The sequence below is a fragment of the Cheilinus undulatus genome, linkage group 12 (genome assembly GCF_018320785.1).
Source record: "Cheilinus undulatus linkage group 12, ASM1832078v1, whole genome shotgun sequence".
NCBI lineage: Eukaryota > Metazoa > Chordata > Actinopteri > Labriformes > Labridae > Cheilinus > Cheilinus undulatus.
The window spans coordinates 31,445,498-31,468,756 of NC_054876.1; the positions used below are offsets into that span (position 1 = coordinate 31,445,498).

The 23,259-nt window shown below is 39.2% G+C and overlaps 2 protein-coding genes across 3 annotated transcripts; both read left to right on the forward strand.

Annotated features, from left to right (window-relative positions):
* Positions 1–692: 692 nt before the first annotated feature.
* Positions 693–16,022, forward strand: scaf4a (SR-related CTD-associated factor 4a). Of its 2 annotated transcripts, none has more exons than XM_041801213.1 (19): positions 693–835; positions 3,026–3,109; positions 3,227–3,271; positions 3,364–3,525; positions 3,820–3,952; positions 4,133–4,269; positions 4,363–4,557; positions 5,759–5,844; positions 5,929–6,013; positions 6,259–6,435; positions 6,598–6,671; positions 6,784–6,974; positions 7,141–7,241; positions 8,664–8,777; positions 8,886–9,042; positions 9,243–9,370; positions 9,606–9,759; positions 10,654–10,803; positions 11,678–16,022. In XM_041801213.1, exons 1-19 carry the CDS (start codon positions 806–808, stop codon positions 12,835–12,837), a joined length of 3,363 nt encoding a protein of 1,120 aa, XP_041657147.1. In that variant the 5' UTR covers positions 693–805; the 3' UTR covers positions 12,838–16,022. The 2 variants fall into 2 exon arrangements, with proteins under 2 accessions (XP_041657147.1, XP_041657148.1); XM_041801214.1 differs by having other exon boundaries at positions 11,702–16,022.
* A 912-nt stretch (positions 16,023–16,934) lies between these two features.
* On the forward strand, positions 16,935–22,498 carry sod1 (superoxide dismutase 1, soluble). The gene is made up of 5 exons (XM_041801961.1): positions 16,935–17,086; positions 20,432–20,528; positions 20,690–20,759; positions 21,886–22,003; positions 22,120–22,498. Exons 1-5 carry the CDS (start codon positions 17,015–17,017, stop codon positions 22,225–22,227), a joined length of 465 nt encoding a protein of 154 aa, XP_041657895.1. The 5' UTR covers positions 16,935–17,014; the 3' UTR covers positions 22,228–22,498.
* Positions 22,499–23,259: the final 761 nt, after the last annotated feature.

Sequence of the window (23,259 nt, forward strand, 5' to 3'; positions counted from 1 at the left end):
CCTTGAACTAACTTTAAAGTCTTTTGGAAATGTAGGGCCCCCCTGACATACAGGTCTTTGAATGTAAATGGACTCTGACTCTGGTTATCTCATATATGGTTTCCTAGTACTGTTCCCATATACAATGAAAACAGCATTAATTAAATCGTACAAAATACTTAAGGGGGTGTAATAAGAGACACTACTGTTGCACTCATTAGATACTTCTTTTCAGACAAAATATTTTGTAAAAAACCTAAATTAATGTGAAGTTGCTTTTTGTGTACTTTATTCTTGTGCAAGTATGTCAAAAGCGCTTACAGCTGCTTTAGTGTTTTATGTTTTATTTTTAGTCTTTATTTTTCTAATATGTATTTAAAGACGGTGTTACTTCCACTTTATCTGGTAACTATGACAAAAAGCAGTTCAGTAGTCACTTTTAAGATATAAATACGGTTTCATTCTTTCATAAATGGTACTGTGGTAGGTTACTTCAGGTGTGTGTGTTACCTTACAGATAGTTGAAGACGCCTGAAGAAGCAGCATGCGCATCCCGACCGCACGAAAGGAACAAGGGCCTTGAATGCATTTTTGTCTGCATATTTTCAATACTTAAAGCACTACACCACCTAGCGGAGGAACCCAAGAATGGCAACGCTGAATCCCATCATGCTTTGCCGTGCCCGCCGACCCGAGAACTAGCGATGCTAGGCTAACTGTCGTTAGCAACCGGGAGCGGACATGTTGAACCAACCCTTCCTAGAATAAACATCGCCTTGTGCGGGGATTCGGGAGTTTAGGGGACGGCACGCAGCGCTGGGCAATCATGGACGCAGTAAACGCCTTTAATCACGAGGTAAGCCGCCGTCAGAGCGCCCAGAGACTCTGAAGAGACCGAGTCTGGGGTTGCTGGTCATGGTGATGCACTGAAGCTAGCCCAGCAGGACCGACCAGTGGGCCTAGCTAGCTGGACCTGTCCTTCATACCTGGTTTTGGGCTAGCTGAGTTAGCGTTTGTTCCGTGACTACACCTGCAGCACTCGTAATGTTGCAGCGGAAACAAAAAGATGACGACTATTGCTGGCTAGCTAGCTAGCACAGCGATGGACAGTTAACGTTAGTCACAGTTACCATGCACAAACTTAGCAGCACTCTCCTATTACTGTTAGCTTGTGGGAGCATGCTCTCTCATATTTGTGTTGGTTATAAAGCTGCTGCAACCACACTGCGAGTAAAGTCAGTTTCCTACTGTAGTTCACAGCTTGTAAGCTAATTTGTATACATTGCTGTCAATGATATGCAACCAGTTCTCTTCATAGGATGTCAAGTTTACAATGCAGGAATACAAACCTTAGCATGTACATCTGTGTTATTACCAGTCAGTGAAACGCCAGTTACACTTAATATATGCTACAATAACCGAACAAGCCCAGATAAACATCCTACCAAGACGATACAAGTAAAAAATAAGCATGAATAACGTGTAATGAGTTAAACATTGTGTGAGAAATATACACAGAACAGTAAGTTAGGTCTGCATTCCGTGCTGCTGGCCTTTTCCAGTACAGTGGCTGGGCTTGGTAATACCACAGTGGCAGAAAAATACACCTGTATATGTCACAAGCTAGATATGACAAGTAGGCAGCAGATCATTATTACCCCACAACAATAATGGTGCATTAAATGTGTATTGTTCTGTATGTACTGCAGTGTCTCTCTGGCATAGCACCTGCTAATATTTTTGGTAGGAGGTGTATTGATTTGACTGTCTATGAATACAAACCGGTGGCGACTGTAGCATGCAGAAAACTGCCAAAATACACTTGTGGATTTAAAGGGTGTGAATGATTGCATTATTTGAAGGAATAACATCTCTGCTGCTGCAAAAAAAAAACCCAAAAAGTTTTAAACTGGCATTTTAACACATTTCAGGTTATATACATTAGTGCTGAACAATTTGCAAAAATAATCTAATTGTGATTTTTTTTTCTCAATATTGCGATTGCAATTTAATATGCGATTTTTCAACAAATTCAAGCAGTAAATAATTCCACAAATAAGACCATGTGCAATGAAAACAATTAAATAAGTTTCGAAGGTGTTGCCTCAGCACTGGACTCTCAGAAAGTGCATATAGCCTGTTTTGGCTTTCAATGCACACCCATATTGTAAAAAGGCTTGACATGCAGTTTAGGTCATGCTGCTAATTGTTGAGCTCTCAACTTTTAACTTCAAAAAGTAAGAAGTTTGTAGCTGTCCTCTCAAACTGAGAAGGAGATGTGAAATTTCGTTATACAAAATCAGAGTCCAAGGCCATAAGAAGTCTAATTTTTACCAGTTAGTGGTCTTACATTTTAGAGGTACTTTGAGACATGTCTTTATCCAGTTTTTCTTTACTATGTTTGATGTTAGTCTGTTTTTAGTATTTGCCTGTGTATATACCTCTGTCTCCAACATGCCCCTCACAAATCCAAAATAAATCCATAAGCTTTATGTGATTTTTTTCAAACTGGTGTAGAAGCGTAGCCAATATACCTAGGCCTCTCTCCAGTTGGTGAAATCTGTGCACACTTTTTTCCTTTTCTGTTGTTATAAGTTTAGACTTTTTGATCTTTTTGTTGTAAAATGCCCATCACCTGGTAACAATGCGACTGTGTGTGTGTTAACTATGTAGCCCTAGAAGATTTCATGCATCAATCTGATGAGGTGTTCTTTCTTATGTATTATCTTTATGCTTTGAAGTCTATGTTCCCATAGTTAAATTAATGACCTGTTGGAATATAAATGGGGTCAACAAATCTTAGATCATTTATCAAAAATGTACATGGTTGTCAACAAATTACTACATCATGATGAGCCTTTGGAAACTGTTTTTTTTTTTTTTTACACCCAGACATTATGGTAATCAAGTTTATTTCTGCAAAGTGCTCCATGTAAAGCATCTGTCTGTTATTAAATAAGTAGACAGGAAACTTTTCAAGCACTTTTTCCATCTTTGTGATTTTTTTTTTTTTGTCACTCATCTGCTGTCTCTTTTCTCCCTGTAGTTATTCTCATTGATGGACTCCAAGCCCCCAATCTCTCGGGCGAAGATGATCTCCATCACAAAGTCGGCTATCAAAGCTATGAAAGTAAGAGTAACATCTGCATCTCAGTTTGAGTATCATTCTTTGCGCATCCAGGTAAGATGTTGCTCATTATAAGCATATGTCTAGATATTAACGTGCTCACTTGTCATTCTCTCTCAGCTCTATAAACACGTGGTACAGATAGTAGAAAAGTTCATCAAAAAGGTGAGACAAGCCTGCAGAATTCAGCTATGTTTACCATATTTTTTTCATCCAACATGAAAAACTTCAATCATTTCCCTCTCTGCCTTCTTCAGTGTAAACCTGAATACAAGGTAGCTGGCTTGTATGTTGTGGACTCCATTGTTCGGCAGTCCAGGCATCAGTTTGGATCAGACAAGGACGTGTTTGGCCCAAGGTTCACCAAAAACATTACAGGAACTTTTGAGAACCTCTGCCTTTGCCCAGTAGAAGACAGGGTAAGAATAGCTGGTATCTTAATTGTAGCATAGTCTGTAAAATGAATTAAAAAAAGACCTACTCTGGGTGCCAGTCCGGCTCAGTTGGTAGGTGCTCATATACAGAGGCTACTGTACTTGACATGCTGGTTACAGGTTCGAATGATCCTGATCCTGGCATTGTTTGGTGGATACTCCCCTACCTATATTTCTTGTCTCTCTTCAGCTATCATATCAAATAAAGGCAATATATAATCCTAATAACAGATATGTATGACCTTGTTTAATCTGTTTCGGTCTGACTTTTCTTTGCAGAGTAAGATTGTGCGGGTGTTGAACCTATGGCAAAAGAATGGCGTGTTTAAGATTGAGGTTATTCAGCCTCTCCTGGACATGGCAGCTGGCTCTGGCAGTGCTGCTGCACCCTACACAGGCACTGATGAGCCAGGTAAGTTTTTTGGCTGCAGTATGTTTTTTAAGATGTGATGTGCCTTTAAGTATAAATTTGTTTGTTTATTTCTCTTTAATTTACACAACATAAATGATTTAAAAATTTGTGAGATCCCGAGGATGTTGGCACTTAAATGTGTGCTGTTCACACAAACTAATGCTGTGTCCCCTCCCTCAGGTTCTTCCCCACCACAAGCCAAAGAGCCAGTTACCGCGGTAACAGCAAACTCCACCACGACACCTGCTGCTCAGCTGCAAAACTCTGATGCCTTTGCTGCTGTGGCACAGCTCTTCCAGTCTTCACAGGGTCAGCAGGTGGGTGTGAATGGCGAACCACTCATTGGGTTTTTATTTTTATTGACTGCATATGTAGTAGACCCTCAATGTCTTCTCATTTGTCGCTTTAAGCTTCAACAGATGCTCCAGAACTTTCAGCAGCAACCACTGAAGCCTGACATCAACACTCAGCCTCCTCTCCCTACCGTTCAAACACCAGTCCAAACCATTGCTGGTGGTCCGGGCATGGGTGCCCCTCAGCCTCCTCTGCCCAGCCAGCCTCCTCCGCCCAGTCAACCCATCCCGCAGAAAACAGCCTTTGACAAGGTGGCTACGTGTTTTTCAATGAGCTTATGCAATCTAAACAATGTGTCAGTGGCCAGGCATATATGCTTATTTGAGATAGTTAAAGTTCTAAATTTTGGGGAAATTTTCCTTTCCAAAATCCACACTAATTACCTAAATATTTAAAGAAATTATCTGAAGTTTTAGTGAAAATTCTTAAACATATTTTTCAAGTATTCCATAATAAGAACCCTGAAAAATCCTTTGAATATTCCCCCAAATGTTTTAGTGAAATTTGTCATTAAGCCTAAATATTCCACTAAAAATGCCCAAAATGCGGTGTAAATTCCTAGAAAATTTTAAAGCAAATGACTCAGAATTTCAAAGCAAAAATTCATAAAAAATTCACAAAACTCAACAAATACATTCTTGAGAATTCTAGGAAAATGTCCAAGGAAATCCCCACCCAAACTCCTAACCAAATAACCAAAATATTACAATTAAATGTTTGAGATTTTCATGAAAATACCTAAAAATTACAAAGCGAATTCACCTCAAAATTCAAATCAAATCATCAAACATTTGAAAATTTTTTTTTACTAAATTTGCATGAAAAGGGCTAAAAATATCCAAGCAAATTTCCACAAATCTCCAATCAAATTTCCCCAATTCAAACGAAAATACCTAGAAATTCTAGATTAAACTTCGAATGAAATTTTCTAACATATACAAAAATATCCTCAAAATGTACATGGAAAATATCCCATGAAATTCATGGAAATTTCATAGAAAATTCTCCCTATATTTCAGGCTTATTACTTAAACTTTAACGGACATTCCGGACAATTATCTAAACATTTCTAAAAGCAGACATTGTGTTGTAGGAGAGCCAAAATATAATGTCATCATTTGTACATGCAGAGTCTTAGGAGGTTAATTTCACAGTCATTCTCATTAACTGTGTGTTAAACTCAAAAAGTTCTACCTGGGTGACATTCCGGCAGAGGTAAATGTTGTACATATCAAACTGGGGAAGGGTTGATGCTGGGTGGGTTGTGGGATTTTGCTTGTGGGTGAGTAGGACTACATGGGGACTAAAATGTCTGTTGTCTTTTGAATATCTTCTTGTGTAATGTTGATTGACGAGGAGCCCCAGGTTGCTACCCTGGTATTAACTAATGGGGATCCTTTTAAACAAATAAATAAATGTGCTATTAACAATAATTTCCCTACTCTCCTTCAGAAACTTCTGGACCGCTTTGATTACGATGATGAACCAGAAGTCGGAGAAGAAACGAAAAAGGATGAAAGTTCATCACAGCCCTCCTTGTAAGCCTTTTGATTTATTTCATAGATTACATCAGCTTTGCAATGACACTGAGTGGGAAGCTGATGGTGTTTTTATCATTATAGTATGCAGCAGCCTCCAGCCTTTCTGCAGCACATCGAGCACTTTAAACCGCAGATGATGAACATGTCACAAGACCTCTCACAACAGGTAAAAAAGATAAAACATTAAAATGTTTTAACAGTTTGGAAGATTATTTTCTTTTTGTACCCAATTTACTTTAAGTTTCCCCTCAAAGATACTGAAGTCAATGTTAAAGGGCATCTTTTTTCAAGAGACCCAAAAGCAAATATGAAAACAAATAGATGGGTGCCAATCATTTTTGCAACATCAGTTTTATATAAAATAGAACAGAGTTGCATGTGCTTGTTATTTATTCAGGTTGTCTTTCTCAGGTTCCTCTCCCTCCTAACGGCCAGCTCCAGGCCTATGGTTTACCAGGACAAGGCTTCCCAGTTATGATGCCTCCTATGGGGCATGCTCTACCAGGGCAACCCCTCCCTGGTTCTACTGGGCCCCCAGGCTTCCCAGGGATATTTCCTCCCCACAATGCAGCCCAACAACAACAGCAGGTAGACTTTAATAAGTTCAAGGATAGGTTCATTTGCAGTGCATTAAAAGGGCTATTAATAGAGAAAGGAAATCTTGTTTAGATTTATCTACAGTATCTTCTATCGAATGAATCTCCATATATGATAATTTTCATGAATTATTGAAACTCTGTACCATGTCAGGATTTGTCAGTGGATATGGACCATTCATCTCTGAGAGATGGCCGGCATGGTCAACGGTCAAACTCAGGCTCCAGGTCGGTATTTGAACTTAATTTATTTTGTGTTTTGTAGATGACAATCTCAGTACCTTTTGATGATATGGTGCAGCAATCATGAACTGAAATGTCTTTTTTCCCGTCTTTGTAGGTCTCCAAAGCGGAGGCGGTCGCGATCCAACTCACGCACACGGCGATCCAGACATAGGCGATCCCGCTCACGCTCAAGAGACCGGCGTCACCACTCCCCACGGTCCCGCTCGCTAGAGCGAAGGGAAAGAGAAAAAGAGAGAGAGCGACGGCAGAAAGGCCTCCCACCACCCAAGAGCGAAACACTTAGCAGTGAGTCATAATCTGTTCATGGTCGTATTCATCTAACTGGATGCTTTCCAGTGCAGAAATGATCTGTCTTAAATTGACAAAAATTAGAATTAATAATGCACCCAAGCACTGACTATATTTTGTATTTATACGTTTTGTTTGTGTCCTTGTTTTTCCCACTCTTCAGTTTGCAGTACAACACTGTGGGTTGGCCAGTTGGATAAAAGAACACAACAGCAAGATGTCGCCTGTCTGCTGGAGGAGTTTGGGCAGATAGAATCCATAAATGTAAGTTTGCATATGGAAATAATTTATATTAATCAATAGTCTCTGTTTCCAACTTTTTTTTAATGTTATTTGTCACCCAGGAACATGTAATGATTTGATTGGTGTTTCCATGCATATTATTACAATATAACCCAAAGCCTCTGCTTTGTTGTACGTTTTTGTAATTTTAAGATGATAAAATACTAAATTAAAGAAGGTATGTTGTTAGGTGTTCAATCTAGTAAGTCCTCAGTACCCATGGGCGATGACTTGAGTGGGTCCTGTTAAGATCATGAGTACCTTGTGAACTGAACAATTTCAATAATCATATTACTGAAAATAGTACAGTTCTCATATTTAAGCCAGTCGTGTTAAAACATGATAGGAGTGCTCTGTTCAGAATTGGTGGGGGAGTTCTGGGCTTCTCTCTGAGAAAACTTAATTTAACACTTTCTTTCATGTGTTGTGGTGTATTGTATGCCCTACTTTTGCAGAAATTTTATAAAAGCAGAAGAAACAAAGGAAACTTATTTTTTTATATAATGGCTGCTTGTTACCCGGTCCATGTTTGTCAGATTTTGCATTTTTACACGGTTGTCTATTTTTATAAACAGAGAAGATAAGACCAAATCTTGACAGTGAAATTATAAACTCATATTTGTCTTTCACTGCCTCAGTAACAGCTTTACAACTTTTTAATGTTGTTTTTATCTGTCTTATGTGTTTTAATCTGTGTTACTTTAGCTAGCCTTTTTAAAAACACAGAACTGTGCTGTGCACACTATAGAGAGATGCAAACAGATGGTGAGCATATGGACCAAAGTGTAGATGCAAAATGAAAATGATTTAAAATTTCAATAAGTGATGTTTATAAAATCCTCTGCAGTCTGATATCTCTGTTAACACACAAAAAAATCATTTAGATGAATGCTTCATGGACTAAACATACACTCAAAGACCTGCTTGTAATTTTGTTAAATGAATAGTTGGGGCACTTGGCAAATGCAGCATCTTTGCTCCTGCAGAAATACTTCTTACTTTTGATTACAATGTTGTGCTGCCACCACATCAACATGAAGCCATTAAAGATGACAGAATTACAGAGCACTGTACTTACACTGTACTAAAATAGTTTTCCTCATTTGAACACCAGTCAAGATTTGTTGATGACAGTGGATGATAAAAAACATCTGATCAAGGCTAAACCCTGTTTTGTCTTGTTTCTGTTCACAATGGGTCATTTTGTTTGAAAAAAAGATGAGGTGCATGTGATTTTAATGATTGAAAGACACACCACACATACTTAGCAACATCACCATCTTTGTTGAATTTTGCACCCGTTTCCGGCCCCTGTCGAGGCTGTAAGACTGAGTCTAAATGAGCTTAACAGTGAGCCTGTTCTGTTTTCCTTCACCTGAGTGCTTTTCCTTTCCTCCTGTTCAGATGATCCCTCCACGTGGCTGTGCCTATATTGTCATGATTCACCGGCAGGATGCTTTTAGGGCCCTTCAGAAGCTTAGCAGAGGAACTCACAAAGTCAACCAAAAAACTATTAAGGTGGGCAGGAATCACAATTTGCTGAATTGTAAAGTAAAAATAAAATGAAAAGCTGGTAGATCAGGAAACACATTTGTAATTTAATGGTTGTGTTTTTTTTTCCACCAGATTGCCTGGGCTTTGAACAAAGGCATAAAGCCTGAGTTTAAACAGTACTGGGATGTGGAGCTGGGCGTCACCTACATACCTTGGTCTAAAATCAGCGAATCACAGGTGGAGGAGCTAAAAGAAGGAGGAGTACTGGATGTGGATACGTTGTCGCCAGGTAAAAACTGTGACAGACACCTTAAGAAGTCACACACACACAAATATATAGTGTGTGAGATTGCATCATTCATGTTGGAAGTCCAGTCAGTCACACTGTTGTCAAAAGCAGAAAATGCCTTGTCCATCTAATGATTACTCCAACATTTCATGTTTAATACAGTAGAGCAGTCTAGTTTTTACCTACTTGTCTTCTTCCAGAGTGGATCACAGTGAGGAAGACTCTTGACCTTCCAGAGGAACCAACCCACAACGGCAGGTCAGAGCCACCGCAGCCTGAAGAGACACCAGTCCTACCTGTGACTGCCCCACCGGCTCCTCCTGGGCAGGTAAACAACAGCTGCAAGATGCTTTTGTGTATTAAATGTTTACAATAAGAGATAGACTGATCTCACTTCTTGAAAATGTTGTGAAAACTCCACTTCCTGAATGGTTTTTTATTAAAAGTAGGGGCCTCTTATCCTTGTTAGTTGATGAAGTAGCTGAACTCCTTGGTGTCTTTTTGAAGTATAAGATAACATTTTCTTGTACGCCTCGAATTAATCCTGCTGAATGAATTCTCAGGTCCCTCCAATGCAGCAGCCAGTTGTCAGTGTGGGTCATCTCCAGCCTCCTGTCTTTCCGGGTCCTATAGGCGTGCCTCCGCCTTCCTTCCCCCCTGGGGTTCCACCTCCTCCATTTATCAGACCCGGCTTCAACCCTATGCAGATACCTCCAGGTAGCACCTCCAGCACCCGCCATGAAACCAAATCTCCTGCTTAAGGGTCATGTGTGAAAGAGCAGCTTGGAAAGATCAGGGATGGGCTCTCATGAAATCTTCAGGAATTTATTATTACAACTGATGTTACATCAGTCTCAATGGGGCTTGTGTCAGTCCTGATGAACAGGCATTCATTAGGACTGTATAGCTGTGGATTAAATGGTGGTGCTGTTCACCTTGGGATGTCAGGAAGAACACACAGGATCCCCAGATGAAGTTAACCTTCTTCAACTTTCTTCTCAAAAACAGCCCCAGAGTGCACCAGTTAGGCTTACTGGTGTTGATCCCTCTAATATGTGTGATCTGTGTAAAGAAACCCAAAAGATGCAACATGAATTAACCAGACAACTAGCCAGAAATTTTACTACTGCCATACAACTGATTACTCAGCTGATTCAGTAGCTATAAACCAGGCACAAGGAAAGTATATCAAATATATAATCTACCCTTTAAGATGCAACACAAACCAAATCACTTCTCTCTCTGTTCTGCTGATGCACATCTTTCTGTGCTCCTGAATTCCTAGACTGCGCAGCTCAATCTGCCTCGTAAGCACAGTTGGGTACTTAGCCAGCAGAGGGCACTGCTGCCGCAACTGACATCCTTTACAACAGATCTCTTATTTTTAGGCAGTAGATTTAGTTGATGGATAAACTATCAAAAATACATTTGATCCATACGACTTTAGACTTTTTAGACTTTTAGTTGGTCTGCTTCACTGTTACACAACAGCAAATTTCTCCATCCTGCCTTGTTAGAGTTAAATTTTCCAGTCATCACTAGAGTTCAGTTTAAAGTTCTCATTAATTAAAAGACACCTTAACTCTTTTCTTCTCTTCTTTTCTCTCTTAGGTTTTCTTCCTCCAGGTTCCGTGCCTCTAGGTCCCCCTCTTCCTTCAAAAGGTGGTGAAGACCCCCCTTTGGACCCAGCAGGTCTTGGTAACAGGAAAACTGACGAGGGGATGGAGGTTCCCAACATCTTTAACCAGATGGGACCTATAGGTTTGTCATATATGCTTATTTTTCAATCCATCTTTTCCATTTTAAATGCACAATATGTGAAATTTTGCAGCCAGAGGGGCTCTCAATCCAAACAATAGCACAATATGACGAGTACAGACCAGCTCTGCTTAGCTCCACACATCTCTGCAGTTTACTCATTGTTTAAATTGAGGTCTCTCTGCAATAAAATGGCACATCATAAGGCATATTTACTAAACAGAAAACCAATGTTTTGTTTTTATTCATACATTTCATAGTGAGGGAGAAAAGGATTTAAAGTGTACTTTCGCGTTCACGTTGGAAGCGATCCCAGAATGCGTATATGCTCTGGGATCCAAGGATGAGCATGTGTTCTGGTGTTGCTTCTACCATGAATATGGAAGTGCACCTTCAAGTGCAGTTCTCCTTCATTATGAGAAACTTGTGAAAGTAAACAAAAACTGTTTTCTTTAAGTAAATATTCCCTATGAGGTTCTTTTTTTGTATTGAACTGAGTCTTCAATTCAAAAGAAGCAGTGGGACTGGAGGTGATTGGTGCTGAGCAGTGCTGGTCTTTACTTGCCTCAAATGCCAAGTGTGGGTTTAAGTTTGTGCAATTGGGGAATATAGAAATGTAGAATTTCTCTGTCTTTGAAAACTTTTGGAAATATTTGGGATACTGTAAGATCTCAGTTAAAAAATAAACAGTATGTAAAATGGAAATGTTCACTTTCTAAATTAGTATTAGTATTTCAGTGCAAAAATTCTACATATTGTATCTTTAAAGTGCCTTGAACTTCAGTTGAGCAATGGAACCCCTCTTCTTTTAGACTTTTGTGAGAGTTAAATTAGACATTAAAGTTGTATTTTATTCCTTTTATGGGTAATAAACCAGGTGGACCTATCGGATCTCTCCCAGGTGCTCCTCCCGGAAACATCCAACCCCCCTCTGCTGGTCTACTTGGTGCACGTCCTGGCATAATTCCACTCCAGCGTCCTCCTGTTCTTCCGCCTCCACACATGCAACGTTTTCCTCCACCTCACGGACCAAGACCCCCTCACCCCAACATGCCCCCTATGGCCCCTCAGATGTTGCCCAGAGGACCACACCCTCAAATGATGCACCATGAGCAGCCTCCACCTAAAACAAGCTTTGGGATGCTTCCCCCTCCTAATATTAGGGCTCCTTTCCCACCACATGGGCATGGTCCTCCTCCACAAGGCCCTCCTCCACAAGGTCCTCCTCCTCCTTTTATCAGACCAGGGGTCCCTCGCGGCCTGGAAGGGCCAGAAGAAATGGACAACAGACCTTTCAGAGGAGAAAGGCCTGGATTCAGGGAGAGAGAACCGGAGAGGGACAGAGACAGAGAGTGGGATCGAGACAGGGATAGAGAGAGGGACCGAGGCTTTGGAGGGGGGAGGCGTCCATTTGGTGATGGAGGGAGAGGAGTGGGTGGGGACAGAATGGATGGGAGGGACAGGCTCGGAGGCTGGCAAGAAGACGGAGGGGATCACCGAGGAGGAGGAGGATGGGAGCGGGACAGAGACAGAGACCGGGACAGAGATCGGGACAGAGACCGCAACCGGGACAGAGACAGGCGGGACTGGAGGGAGAGGAGAAGCAGCCTGGACAGCGACAGGGACCGAGAACGAGGGAGAGGTGACAACGGGGAGAGGGAGCGAGGGAGAGGGGAGGGAGGAGAGAGGGGAAGGGCTGAAGGAGGGAGTCGAGAGAGGGGGAGAGGAGCTGAAGGAAAAGAAGGGGACAGGCCGAGGCGGTCAGAGCGGCGGGAACGGACCACACGGTGGGACAGCGATGATCGATTGGCAAAACTGGAAAACATGGACAGATTTAGAACCTCTAACAGCACAGAGCAACCTTGTTTGACTCTTTTAGCTACTGTGGATAAAGAAGCTCCTGAAAAGAAAGCTGAGTCAGAACATTTAGCCCCTCCTTCAGAGGCAACTTCCTCTGCAGAGGAGCAAAAGCCTTCTGAGCCTTCACCTTCAGCTAAAAATGAGCCTACAGAAACAAAAGACGAAGCAGCATCCTAGAGGCTGTTTACACCTTGCATTAACATCCATCCTTGGTGATCTTATAACAAGTTAGTTTTGGTGTTCACTCTTGCATCAACAATGCATTTTCATTGATTTCTTCAGATCAGAATACATTTCCCAGCCATACGTGCAAATAGTCGCATGCTTTTCTAAGAAAGACTGAAGGCTTCATGGCAGGGGGCAGCAGGGTTCCTCCAGTTTTGGTTGTCATCCGTAAGGCTGCCCAGGATGTATTTACACCACCAAACCAGTGTGTTTGAAGATCTCTGAGATCACCTCTGTGCATGGTCTGAGCAGCCAGATCTCAGTCTTGGGCTAACCACTTGCTATCCAATCACACAAGATGAATTTTACTGCAAGGTATAAACAGGGTCATAGATGGGCTCACTTTTCCTTCAGCTAGAGACTGGTGTGAACCACTGAAATATAAAGAAATTTGTTTTTTTACTTTTTAAAACCAGCCAACCATTTATTGACTGTTTACAGGCAGTTAACACCTTTCTTTGAATCATCCTTCTCCCACACATGTTGCATACACATCCATATACTTTGTGTCTTTTAAGACTCATGCTGCAGGCCTGAGCAGAGTGTGTCAGTTGCAAATATTTTTGTTTTGGCTTGCATGTTATTAGATTAGAGCAGCCACACATTAACAACTCAGGTGCTGCTCATGCACTGCCACACCACCCAGAACAACTAAAGACAAGTAGACTAGCCTCAGTTCTCAACAAAAATAAAAAACACTGAAAATGATCCATCAAGGGTCTCATTGACAAAATGAATGCATTTTTTAAATTTGTAGTCAAAGCTGCACCTGTCTTTTTATATTTTTGTCTTCACTGAAAATAGATTGCTTTAATATAGAGAGTTTGGAAACAAATTCAAACATTCAGTTGTAAAGGTTATTAGAAAAAAAAAGAAAAAAGGGTAGAGACAGGCAGCAGCAGCACCGCCTGATGCCATCCTGTGTGGCCATGGAACAATACAAGAGGCAGCCGTCCAGAGAGGCAGCCGTCACGCGCTGGTCAGATGCTTTGTGTATCCCTGGCATAATAGGCTTATAGCCATCAAATTTGGCTTTGCATCTGTGTCCTAAAACACATGACCACTTGGTATTCTACACCTAAAAATTGGCTGTCAACTCCAGTTTTTCTCCTTCCTGCAGGTTCTGAACATAAATGAAGTTCTTGCATGTTAACTTAGCTCTGTCCATTGAGATTTACTTGAGCTTAGCTTTTAAGATTTTTACTTTGTTGTCTTGAAACAGAGAACAAGCAATTCCTTCTTTTACTTCCAACCTCATGGTGTGATAGTGGCACTCCTAGACAAGTTATTTGTTTTGATTTTTATTTTATTTAAAATTGCCAAAATGTCTGTAAAACACTGAATGATTTCTCAGAGAACTTGTTAATAACAAGGCATGATTTGTTTTACTCAAAAATTTTAATTTCACCTTTTGTCTCACATGTGCTCCAAATTGTAGTATCCTAGCCAATCATGGTAACATTTCATTAGTGCAAAGATGGGTCTAAGATGTGAAGATGAGTTTTTAGTATCAAGGGTGTTCTAGCCACTGTTTGTAGTCTAAGTTGTATGTACCGATTACACTTGAACAAGCCTTGGTTGGGTGAAAAAAAGTCCATGGTAAAGAGCCAAAGAGACACTACTCATTGGCCTTACAGCAATTACAGGCCCCCTCCTTTACCATTTTTCACCAGTTTAGCTCCTTTTTAAAATTTCATCTACCTTATATTTTTCAGAGATATTGTGTCTCAACTCCAGCTCTGTTGTCAACACTTGTCCCACATTTTATGTCATAAATAGTGAGAAGTAGTGTCCATATTCTTACAGAATATTGATGCAGTAACAGATTAATCTTTGAAATACACGTATACTGGTCAATACCCAATGTCCTTAAAAACTCCACTCTTGATTCATTTTTTATTCAGCTTTTAACACAGGAACTTCAACACAGAGGATTTTTTTCCCTTTATATGAATATGTCTGGGTAGTTCTAATTTAGTGATAACAGGAATTTGTGATGAAAACAGTATCACTTTAGTCACTACTTCTGTTTGGGGAGTGCTTCACACTCTGATGATACTGTGCTCATATTAATGTCACTAATGCAGTTTTATTTGTATGTTTTTCTCTTTTTGGTGGCAAAAATATTGGACAAAAACAAATAATTTGGAAGCGCAAAATTTGAAACTGGCTTTTATTTCCTGAACAGATTTCATAACCTATGGTTGTTATTTTAGAAAAAGAAATCTCAATATAACATGCATGAAGGAAGGATGCAACTGAAGTGCGTTGTGGTAAAACCTCCTTTAAAAACAATAAAAGATACGTATCTAATTATATAAATGAGGCTGGTAAGTTTGACTAATTTTGACAGATTTTGAAATGCAACACATTTGAAGAACAGCTTAGGACAACAGGACATTTTAATTATTAAGCATTTTTGCGGTAAATGTTGCATCATTTTCTGAATGTGTATATATTTTTTGTCTTTCTTTACAGAAATACAGTAGAACCTTTTCTAGATCTGTCAGCGAAATGCCCAGCTCATGATGATCAATGAATACGGTACACGTAAAAGACTGATAAGTTCAGGTGTCTCTTGAATCACACCAAAAATTAATTTGTGTCCACATGCACATCATTGAAAAACCTTTTAAATTTATTTTAGTGACATGAAAAACGACCCCTTGGCTGATATTGTGAAGTCTTCAATGAACAGATTTTGAACTTGTCCATTTTACTGAAGATGTACTGTATCTGACAATGGTGTTCTACAAGTCCAACTATTTCATTTTTTTTTAAGAACTCATAAACTCAACCATTAAGGCAGCGAGGGCAAATCCCAAGAAATGAAATGAGGAGTGTTGCTTTGGAAATACTGCTGTAAATATGCTTTCAAAGCTGACTATTTGAGAGGTGTAATGGTAGTTGTTGTTTATAATCTGTGATTTGTTTATTGAAAAGAAACACATTGACTTGTAAGGAAACGCAGATGCCCTTTGCTTTAACGGTTTTTTAAAACTCCCTAAGGTTTGAAAGTTGGCAAATGTTTCTATGGTTTGTTAAAAATACAAAAGACATGGACATAATATCTTCAGTATCTCAGCCATAGGAAACTGATTTTAATAAACTATTTTTGTACCAAATCATTCACATTTTTTTTTGCTTTTTGATGTTTAAAGCTCAGTTAAAACAAAGATAAAATAATCCCAAACCTTTCAGAATATGTGGGTTTAGTTCTATACACAGTAGAACCATAGTTTATATAAGAGGTGCAGTTGATAAGCTGATGCCTACTAATTATTCATTTACTATCCGTGTTAACTGTGAAATGTCAGTTTTAATTTACCAAATATGTTCAAGTCTCGACAACAACAGAACAACTACATTTTCTGCCAAAACCATTTTTTCTTGCTCATCCAGTCACAAGTGTCTTATTAGATCTGTGACCATGGGGGTTATTATCAGCATATAGTTTTGTCATGCCCATTAGGCAAAGAACAAGGCTTATAGAGCCGGCTTTTAAAAGCAAGGTTAGAATGTAAAACTATATACAATTGGTTGAACAGAGAACATTATAATAGGTTCATTCTGCATCAGGCATATGGCATAACTACATTTTATTGTCCTAGTATAGCATTATAAAAGGAATATTTGCATGTATTTATGTACAGACATTAAATCGGCTGTAGAACTGTTCATACTTTAAACAACAATGATATTGTTGTAATGAACTGTTTATAATGGCCGGATAATATAGGTATGATGAAATGATAGTCAGAATTGCCAGAAATAAACTTGCACATCTGAATAAAAGCTGCGTATAAAGGTGTTTACTGATGGAGGACTGGCATCATGCCCGAGAGGACCATGGTTTTGTTCTTTGTGTTTTTTTGACCATGGTTTTGTTAATCGACGTCAAAATTGTCAGGTGATGAGCATACAGTACGTCACCCAGCCGAACGAGCTGAACAGGCTACCCTTCCTTGCAATCAACAGCGGCCAATCAGAATGAGTTCTGTTGGTTGCATGTGGCTCTGATTGGTCGTCCGTCGTTGTCACCCGCCCACCAAGCGCGTACATATTTTGGTTGTCTCAGGCTAAAGCTGGGGCTAAGGGAACTTGGACGTCCTCAGAAGCTGCTGCAAAGATGGTGTTGAAAGCCGTGTGCGTGTTGAAAGGAACTGGTGAGACCAGCGGGACCGTTTATTTCCAACAAGAGGTGAGGAAAGCCTCGTGTCTTTCACAGCACCAGAAACGTCAGTAGTTCTGTTAATGAAAGTGCCCGTATGAAATCCTGCAGGGAGCGTTGACGCTCGAAGCTATGCTAGCTCAGTTCTCCATGCTGAACCCAGAGTGAAGTTAGACAGGCGGTTTTCAGGCAGACCTAGCCTTCTGGCTACACATTCTAGCAGGATATGAGGTGTTAAACAAAGAAACCTGATATGCACTCATATTAATGTAGATAAAGTTCACCTGACGGGGTGCCTATTCATTCAAGACTTCCAGCGCTAGCCTGCGTGTTACAAAACATGAATGAACTCAAGCGTTAGATAAGTGCGCACACACTTAACAGCTTGATATCACTTTTAATTAAAACGTGACTGCAAGTGCAAACAGGTTGTGGATATGTATCAATTAAGAGGCCAAACATTAGGTCGTAATTCATTGAAAACCTTTGACCGTTGTGGCTTGTGATTTGTTAATGATTGACAGCGCGTGCAGAGGAAACGCCTGTTGCACAAGTTTCATTGACAGTTTTTTACGTTAGCAGTCGACGTGGTGAGCTTAACTTGCAATATCTGGGGGCACTTCTGTGTTATCTCTTGAAAAATTAAGTAGAAACACCTATGTTGAATGAAAAAATGAAAACCTACTAATTATATTTTTGCTGAGTCACTGCCTGTCTGGTGATGTTGCTTTAACCTCCATGATCTGGCCTCGATGTCTAGAGTGGGGGTGTGTGTGTGTGCAAACAGTGTTATCGATGTTAAGCATGAGCTGCAGTTGACTATCTGAAGGAAATATCTGATTTTTGCTGTTGCTATTCAGCATTTTTGTATACTTTCATAATCAACCAACCCGTGTTTCATAGAGGAAAAAACCTTTGCACATTATGTTGCACCTAACATCTGCTTTGCAAGGTTAAAAGGTGCCAAAATCAGGTGGAAAATATACAACACTGTTGTTCTCAAACTATAGTTACCTCACTTAAAATTTACAAGTAAAATTACTGGTCAGTCAATTTACTCAAGTAAAATTAAAAATGATTTCATTAAAGGTTTACTCAGTGAGCTCTGAGTAGCTACTGAGTTGTACAGTAAATATGATCTTTACTAAATGTGCAGTAACAACAGGAGAATATGGAAATCCAACGTGGTTGTTCAGGTAAATGCACACTTTTAAATAAATTGAAATACAACAGCCGTTTTTGAATGCAATATTGAATGTTTCCCTTACTGTGTGCTACTGTCATGTGTAGTAATAGCCAAACAACTGGCTAGTTTCATGTCAGTGACAAAAAGCTAGAACCTCCTTGTTATGACTTGAAGTGCTTTTTTTACTCCATACTTGAAGCTTTTTAAAATTTAATAAAGTACAAAAATATACTCCAGTATAATGCTAACTAATACTGTAATCAATAATTTTCACCCCTGGCCAAAATCTTTGAAATTATACATCTAATTGAAGAGAAATTGGATGTTTTTTGCTACTGCACCAAGTCATTACAGTTACTTGCCCAAAGTCTGGTTTATGTTTTATTTTCACAAGACAAACAAAAGGGAGAATTTATGTTTTAATGCTTCATGAAGCTGCTCCTTTGCATTGTATTAAATATTCAATCTTTACATAATGCTTAATGGATTTACCATATGTAATTACACGGAGTTCAGTGTGTAAAATAACAAATTATTACTCTGTCTTTTACTGTGTACATGAGATAGATTGCAATCTTCTACACAAGCCAGGAGCCCCAGACTTTGTCAAGAGAGATAATGTGCCGTTTGTACAAAGTCTCTTTATCTAACTTACAAACATTAACGTGTGTATTGTCCAGCACACTGCCTTGTTGAATGGACAGTCAGATAAACATTGTATTGGGAAGGTGCACTGCTCATGCAATTTGCAGGTGAGCTTGGCTTCACCACAGTGTACACATACTTGTATTTAACAGACACTTAGCTCTACTTGCAAGTGTTATAAGACCATATGTGACCCTTATTCCTCCAACCCCCCCCCCAACAATACTCTATTTCATTACCCTGCTAAGGCTCAACTTGACATCTGCTGTCCATTGAAAGTGAACACCAAAACTGCCACCCAGCTTGTTAAGACAAAAAAAAAATTCCCTAAATGTGTTTTTCCCCTGGTTAGTAACAGAAACTAATCAATACTTTAAAAACGGCCATTTTTTATGCATAAAGGGCTGAGTCATTCTGCTTTGAAAAGAAACTAAACCTCGAGGACCCCTATTCAGCTGAAAACCTGTGGGTCTTAAGTAGTATTGTTTATCAGACAGACTCCAGATCTTAACAGTTGAGTGCAAAATATTTAGATTTTACATTTTGTGGGAGAAATATGCATAGTAGCTGCCCCCTTTTTAATTGTACCTTGTATCAAGCCTGTATTTGCCTGTTTATTTTATCTCTATGTAAAGCACTTTATGACTTTGCTGTTCTTGAAAGATGCCATATAAATAAAGTTGTTGTTGTTGTTGTTGTTGTTATTATTATAGTTTTAAATGTAGCTACTGCAATTAAATTTTTCTATTTGCTGATCTGGTGGCGTGTATGATGCCAGCTTTTATAATGGTTAACTTCAGTAGCAGCAGCCAACAGCCAAAGTTCCAAAGTAACAGCAGGCTCCACCAATCAGCTAGTTACTCTTGGATTGTTGGTAGTGTCGTTCTTTTCCTTGAACATGAATTAAAATATGACATTATGGCTAATCATCAAATCTGCAGAAGTAGCATGTGTTGTACAATGTTGTGGCTGATGAGGACAGCACAGAGGAGTGGGCTTGTCTTAGTCCTCTCCTCTTCCAGCCCTGTCTATGATGTTCTTTGCCGAGTTAAATGAAACTTGCATATTGAGTATCTGTTTAAATACAATGAATGATGGAGAGAATTCCCATAAGGACACCTTTTATTACTCATTAAAGAGGCCAGACACGACATCAACACTGTGCATGTTGTGTTGCTTAGCAGCCTAAACATACTGGGCGTTGGTGATACAGGCACTTGAACCAAAATCCTTGTCATTGGATGACTGACTGAGGGCTTATGGAGATCAAGGAGTTTATGCCTTTTGTTGGCCATTTTTCAAAAGGTTTAATCCCACCAGAAGTTTTTTTTTTTACACATTTTTATGGACATCTTGTGGCTTAAAAATCAAATACAAGTCAAATAACTTCCCTCTTAAGTTATCCTTTAATGTCTGGTCACTAATGGAGGTCTGGGTCTAGAAATAATCCCTGTGTTGCTCGCTTAAACTTCAAGTCCTAGCCATCTGGCTTAGACAGATTAGCTTTTGTGTCTTTGTAAATGGTGTTTTCCTGATCTTTATAGAGTGAATCAGAACCTGTGAGGGTGACTGGAGAAATCTCAGGCCTTACTCCTGGTGAGCATGGTTTCCACGTCCATGTTTTTGGAGACAACACCAATGGTGAGCTTCTGATAATAGGAGTTGCTCTGTCACTTAATCAAATATGGCAGATAATGAAAATTAATATTACTGCATGTTCTGTAGTTAGCTTACTTAACAATAAGACTGAACAGAAGTGCTTTTATTATAATGTTTTGTGTCTTCTTTTATCTGTTTTACAGGTTGCATCAGTGCAGGCCCTCACTACAACCCCTTCAACAAGAATCATGCCGGTCCTAATGATGCAGAGAGGTGAGCAGCAAAGAGCACAGGTTAAAAAGGGGAACTTGTGAAAGCAAGGGACAAAAACAACTGTCACTTGGCTTGAATTATAGCAACAGTGCATGTGACTTCTCCTTTCAAACAACTTGCAAGGTCTGTAAAGGGTTTGCTTGTGTCTGGTAAGATATGCTTTCTATCAAACACATTTAGATAAGTAGAGGAAGTAGTACTGATTTTTTTTAACTCTTGGCACACAGGTGGTTTTTACTCTTGATTGAGAAACAGAAGTAGCTCTCTTACACACCTGCATAGAGGTTTTGTTTGGAGACCAAAAAATGTTACACGGGGACAAGCTCCCAGCCATAAAAGTGTAAATATCAACATTTATTTTACATTAAAGTAGATTATATATTGATTTATTGTTAAAGGCCTGGGTTTAGCAGGTCTACATCAGAATTTGTACTCAGTAATTTTCTAACAAAATTATGACCTCAAGTTAATCAAAATTATTGAGTATATGATTTTGGCTGTTTTATTGTATGTGTTTATATGTATATTGAAGTAAAATAAGCCTCATTTACGCAGCCCAGGGGAAGCTGATCTTAGGAGTTTTATTCATCTGATTTGATTTGTTAAATGGTGTGCAAGCATGCAAGATACAATGCATATGTGTTAGTCTGTGTGAAACAACAACAACAACAACAAAGAGTAGCAGCTGGAAAAATATCAGGATAAACAGAAATTGTAAATAGGAAAAAAAATGCTAAATTTTATAATTATAAGGAAATAATTCTTGTTTTAAGAGGCATATAATGGCAGGAAGTGAGATTCTTGACAGAAGTTGACCGTAGAAGATAATATTTATGTAGCTAGAAGTGAAAATCAGGTCTACTGCAGGATGTTTGGGTTTGTTTTTCCTGGGATGCTGTTGAAATAAAAAAAAAAAAACATTTTATTCTGAAATGTTCAGTAAAGGCTTTCAGTCCAGTTTTTTGTATGCAAGTTTATGTTGAAAACATGTTTACATTCTGTGACTCTTTCTGATTAGAGAAACACGTTTTAGTAAGGTCTTAAGTTTTCTAAGTAATGATTTTTTAAATCACCTTTTTTTTGTTTTGTTTTGTTTTTTTGTCTGGGATTTTTTTCATATGATCAGGCACGTTGGGGATCTGGGGAATGTGACAGCCGGAGCAGACAACATTGCCAAGATAGACATCACGGATAAGATAATCACCCTCACTGGCCCAAACTCAATCATTGGCAGAACTATGGTGGTGAGGACAAGTGCAGCCATTTTCCAGTTCACTATTCAACAGTTTAACACTTTTTCCCTCTGGGGGTCTGAAATTAACTTGAATTACTGTTTTAAAATCTTTCTGGTGTGTTTTAGATCCATGAGAAGGAAGACGACCTTGGAAGAGGAGGCAATGAAGAGAGTCTGAAAACTGGAAATGCTGGTGGCCGTCTGGCCTGTGGAGTCATTGGCATCACCCAGTAGCTTGGCGCACTAGAAACCACTTTTCCCAAATGCACTTAAGACCAACATAGCTACTTAATATGACAGTTTGTTGTTTTCAATACTCTGGCTTTTTATTATCTAGTTCAGAGAGTAGATGAGCCATGCTTCATCCTTTGTGTTCTTCATGACAATTGTTTGTATAGGTTTATGTCTGCTAATTAGTTTTGGTCCCAAAGAATTGTTAACGCACAACTAATAAACAGATGTATACAATTTACAGAGATAATCAATAAATTGTCCATTCATCTGAGCCATGCATGATGTTTTTGTCATTTGATAGATTTACAAATTAAACACAACTGACAGAACAGCGACAATGGCTGCATACCATTGTTGTGCTTGGTGAAAGGGCTAGGCTGCTCTTTCGTATTGTGTACAACCACTCAACTGTGGGGCTATTGTTCATGTTGCTATGGTACACCGGTGAGTTACACAATGCGTTACTTAAAAATTATGTTTGCTTTTAGGAAAGATGCTTATTCTTTGGATTCAATAACCCGAGTGGGATTTTTTACTTTCCTGCAACAGTGTACATTTAAGGTCATAAAAAGTCTTATTTTAAATTTTAAGAGGTCTTGAATTTTGGAAGGCACTTTGTCTTTATCCAACCTTAATCTCTAGCTACATTTTTTTGTATCTTTTTGCATTTATGCCTGTAACGTATGCTATGATTAATATCACTGTATGTTATCTTGATAGAAAAAAGGCATCAATTGTGCCAAAAGTAATCAAAATTGGGGTTTTTTTAACCCAAACGTGTTCTATCAATTGACATTTCAGTAACAGTGTATTAAATCAGAGAACCCATCTCTCTTCAGTGTACTGAGAAATCTCACACACCTTTCATTTTTGACTCTTTGCTGCACAAAAAGTGGTATTAATCTTTCTCCGCTCAGGTCTGAAAGTCTTACATTTGATTTTAAAAAGTGTATAGGAGCCCTGATTTCAGTGTCTCTCCCCAATGGCTACACAGTAGTAGTGATGAGATTGGATTGTAATAACATGCAATGG

Bases quoted from the DNA above. Each gene is read 5' to 3' on its own strand.
- scaf4a (XM_041801213.1), top strand. From the start codon at position 806: ATGGACGCAGTAAACGCCTTTAATCACGAG. The intron at 6,014-6,258 runs GTAAAAAAGATA...TGTCTTTCTCAG, and splicing joins CACAAGACCTCTCACAACAG to GTTCCTCTCCCTCCTAACGG. The intron at 9,371-9,605 runs GTAAACAACAGC...ATGAATTCTCAG, and splicing joins CACCGGCTCCTCCTGGGCAG to GTCCCTCCAATGCAGCAGCC.
- sod1 (XM_041801961.1), top strand. From the start codon at position 17,015: ATGGTGTTGAAAGCCGTGTGCGTGTTGAAAGGAACTGGTGAGACCAGC. The intron at 17,087-20,431 runs GTGAGGAAAGCC...TGATCTTTATAG, and splicing joins CCGTTTATTTCCAACAAGAG to AGTGAATCAGAACCTGTGAG. The intron at 20,529-20,689 runs GTGAGCTTCTGA...TCTGTTTTACAG, and splicing joins TTTTGGAGACAACACCAATG to GTTGCATCAGTGCAGGCCCT.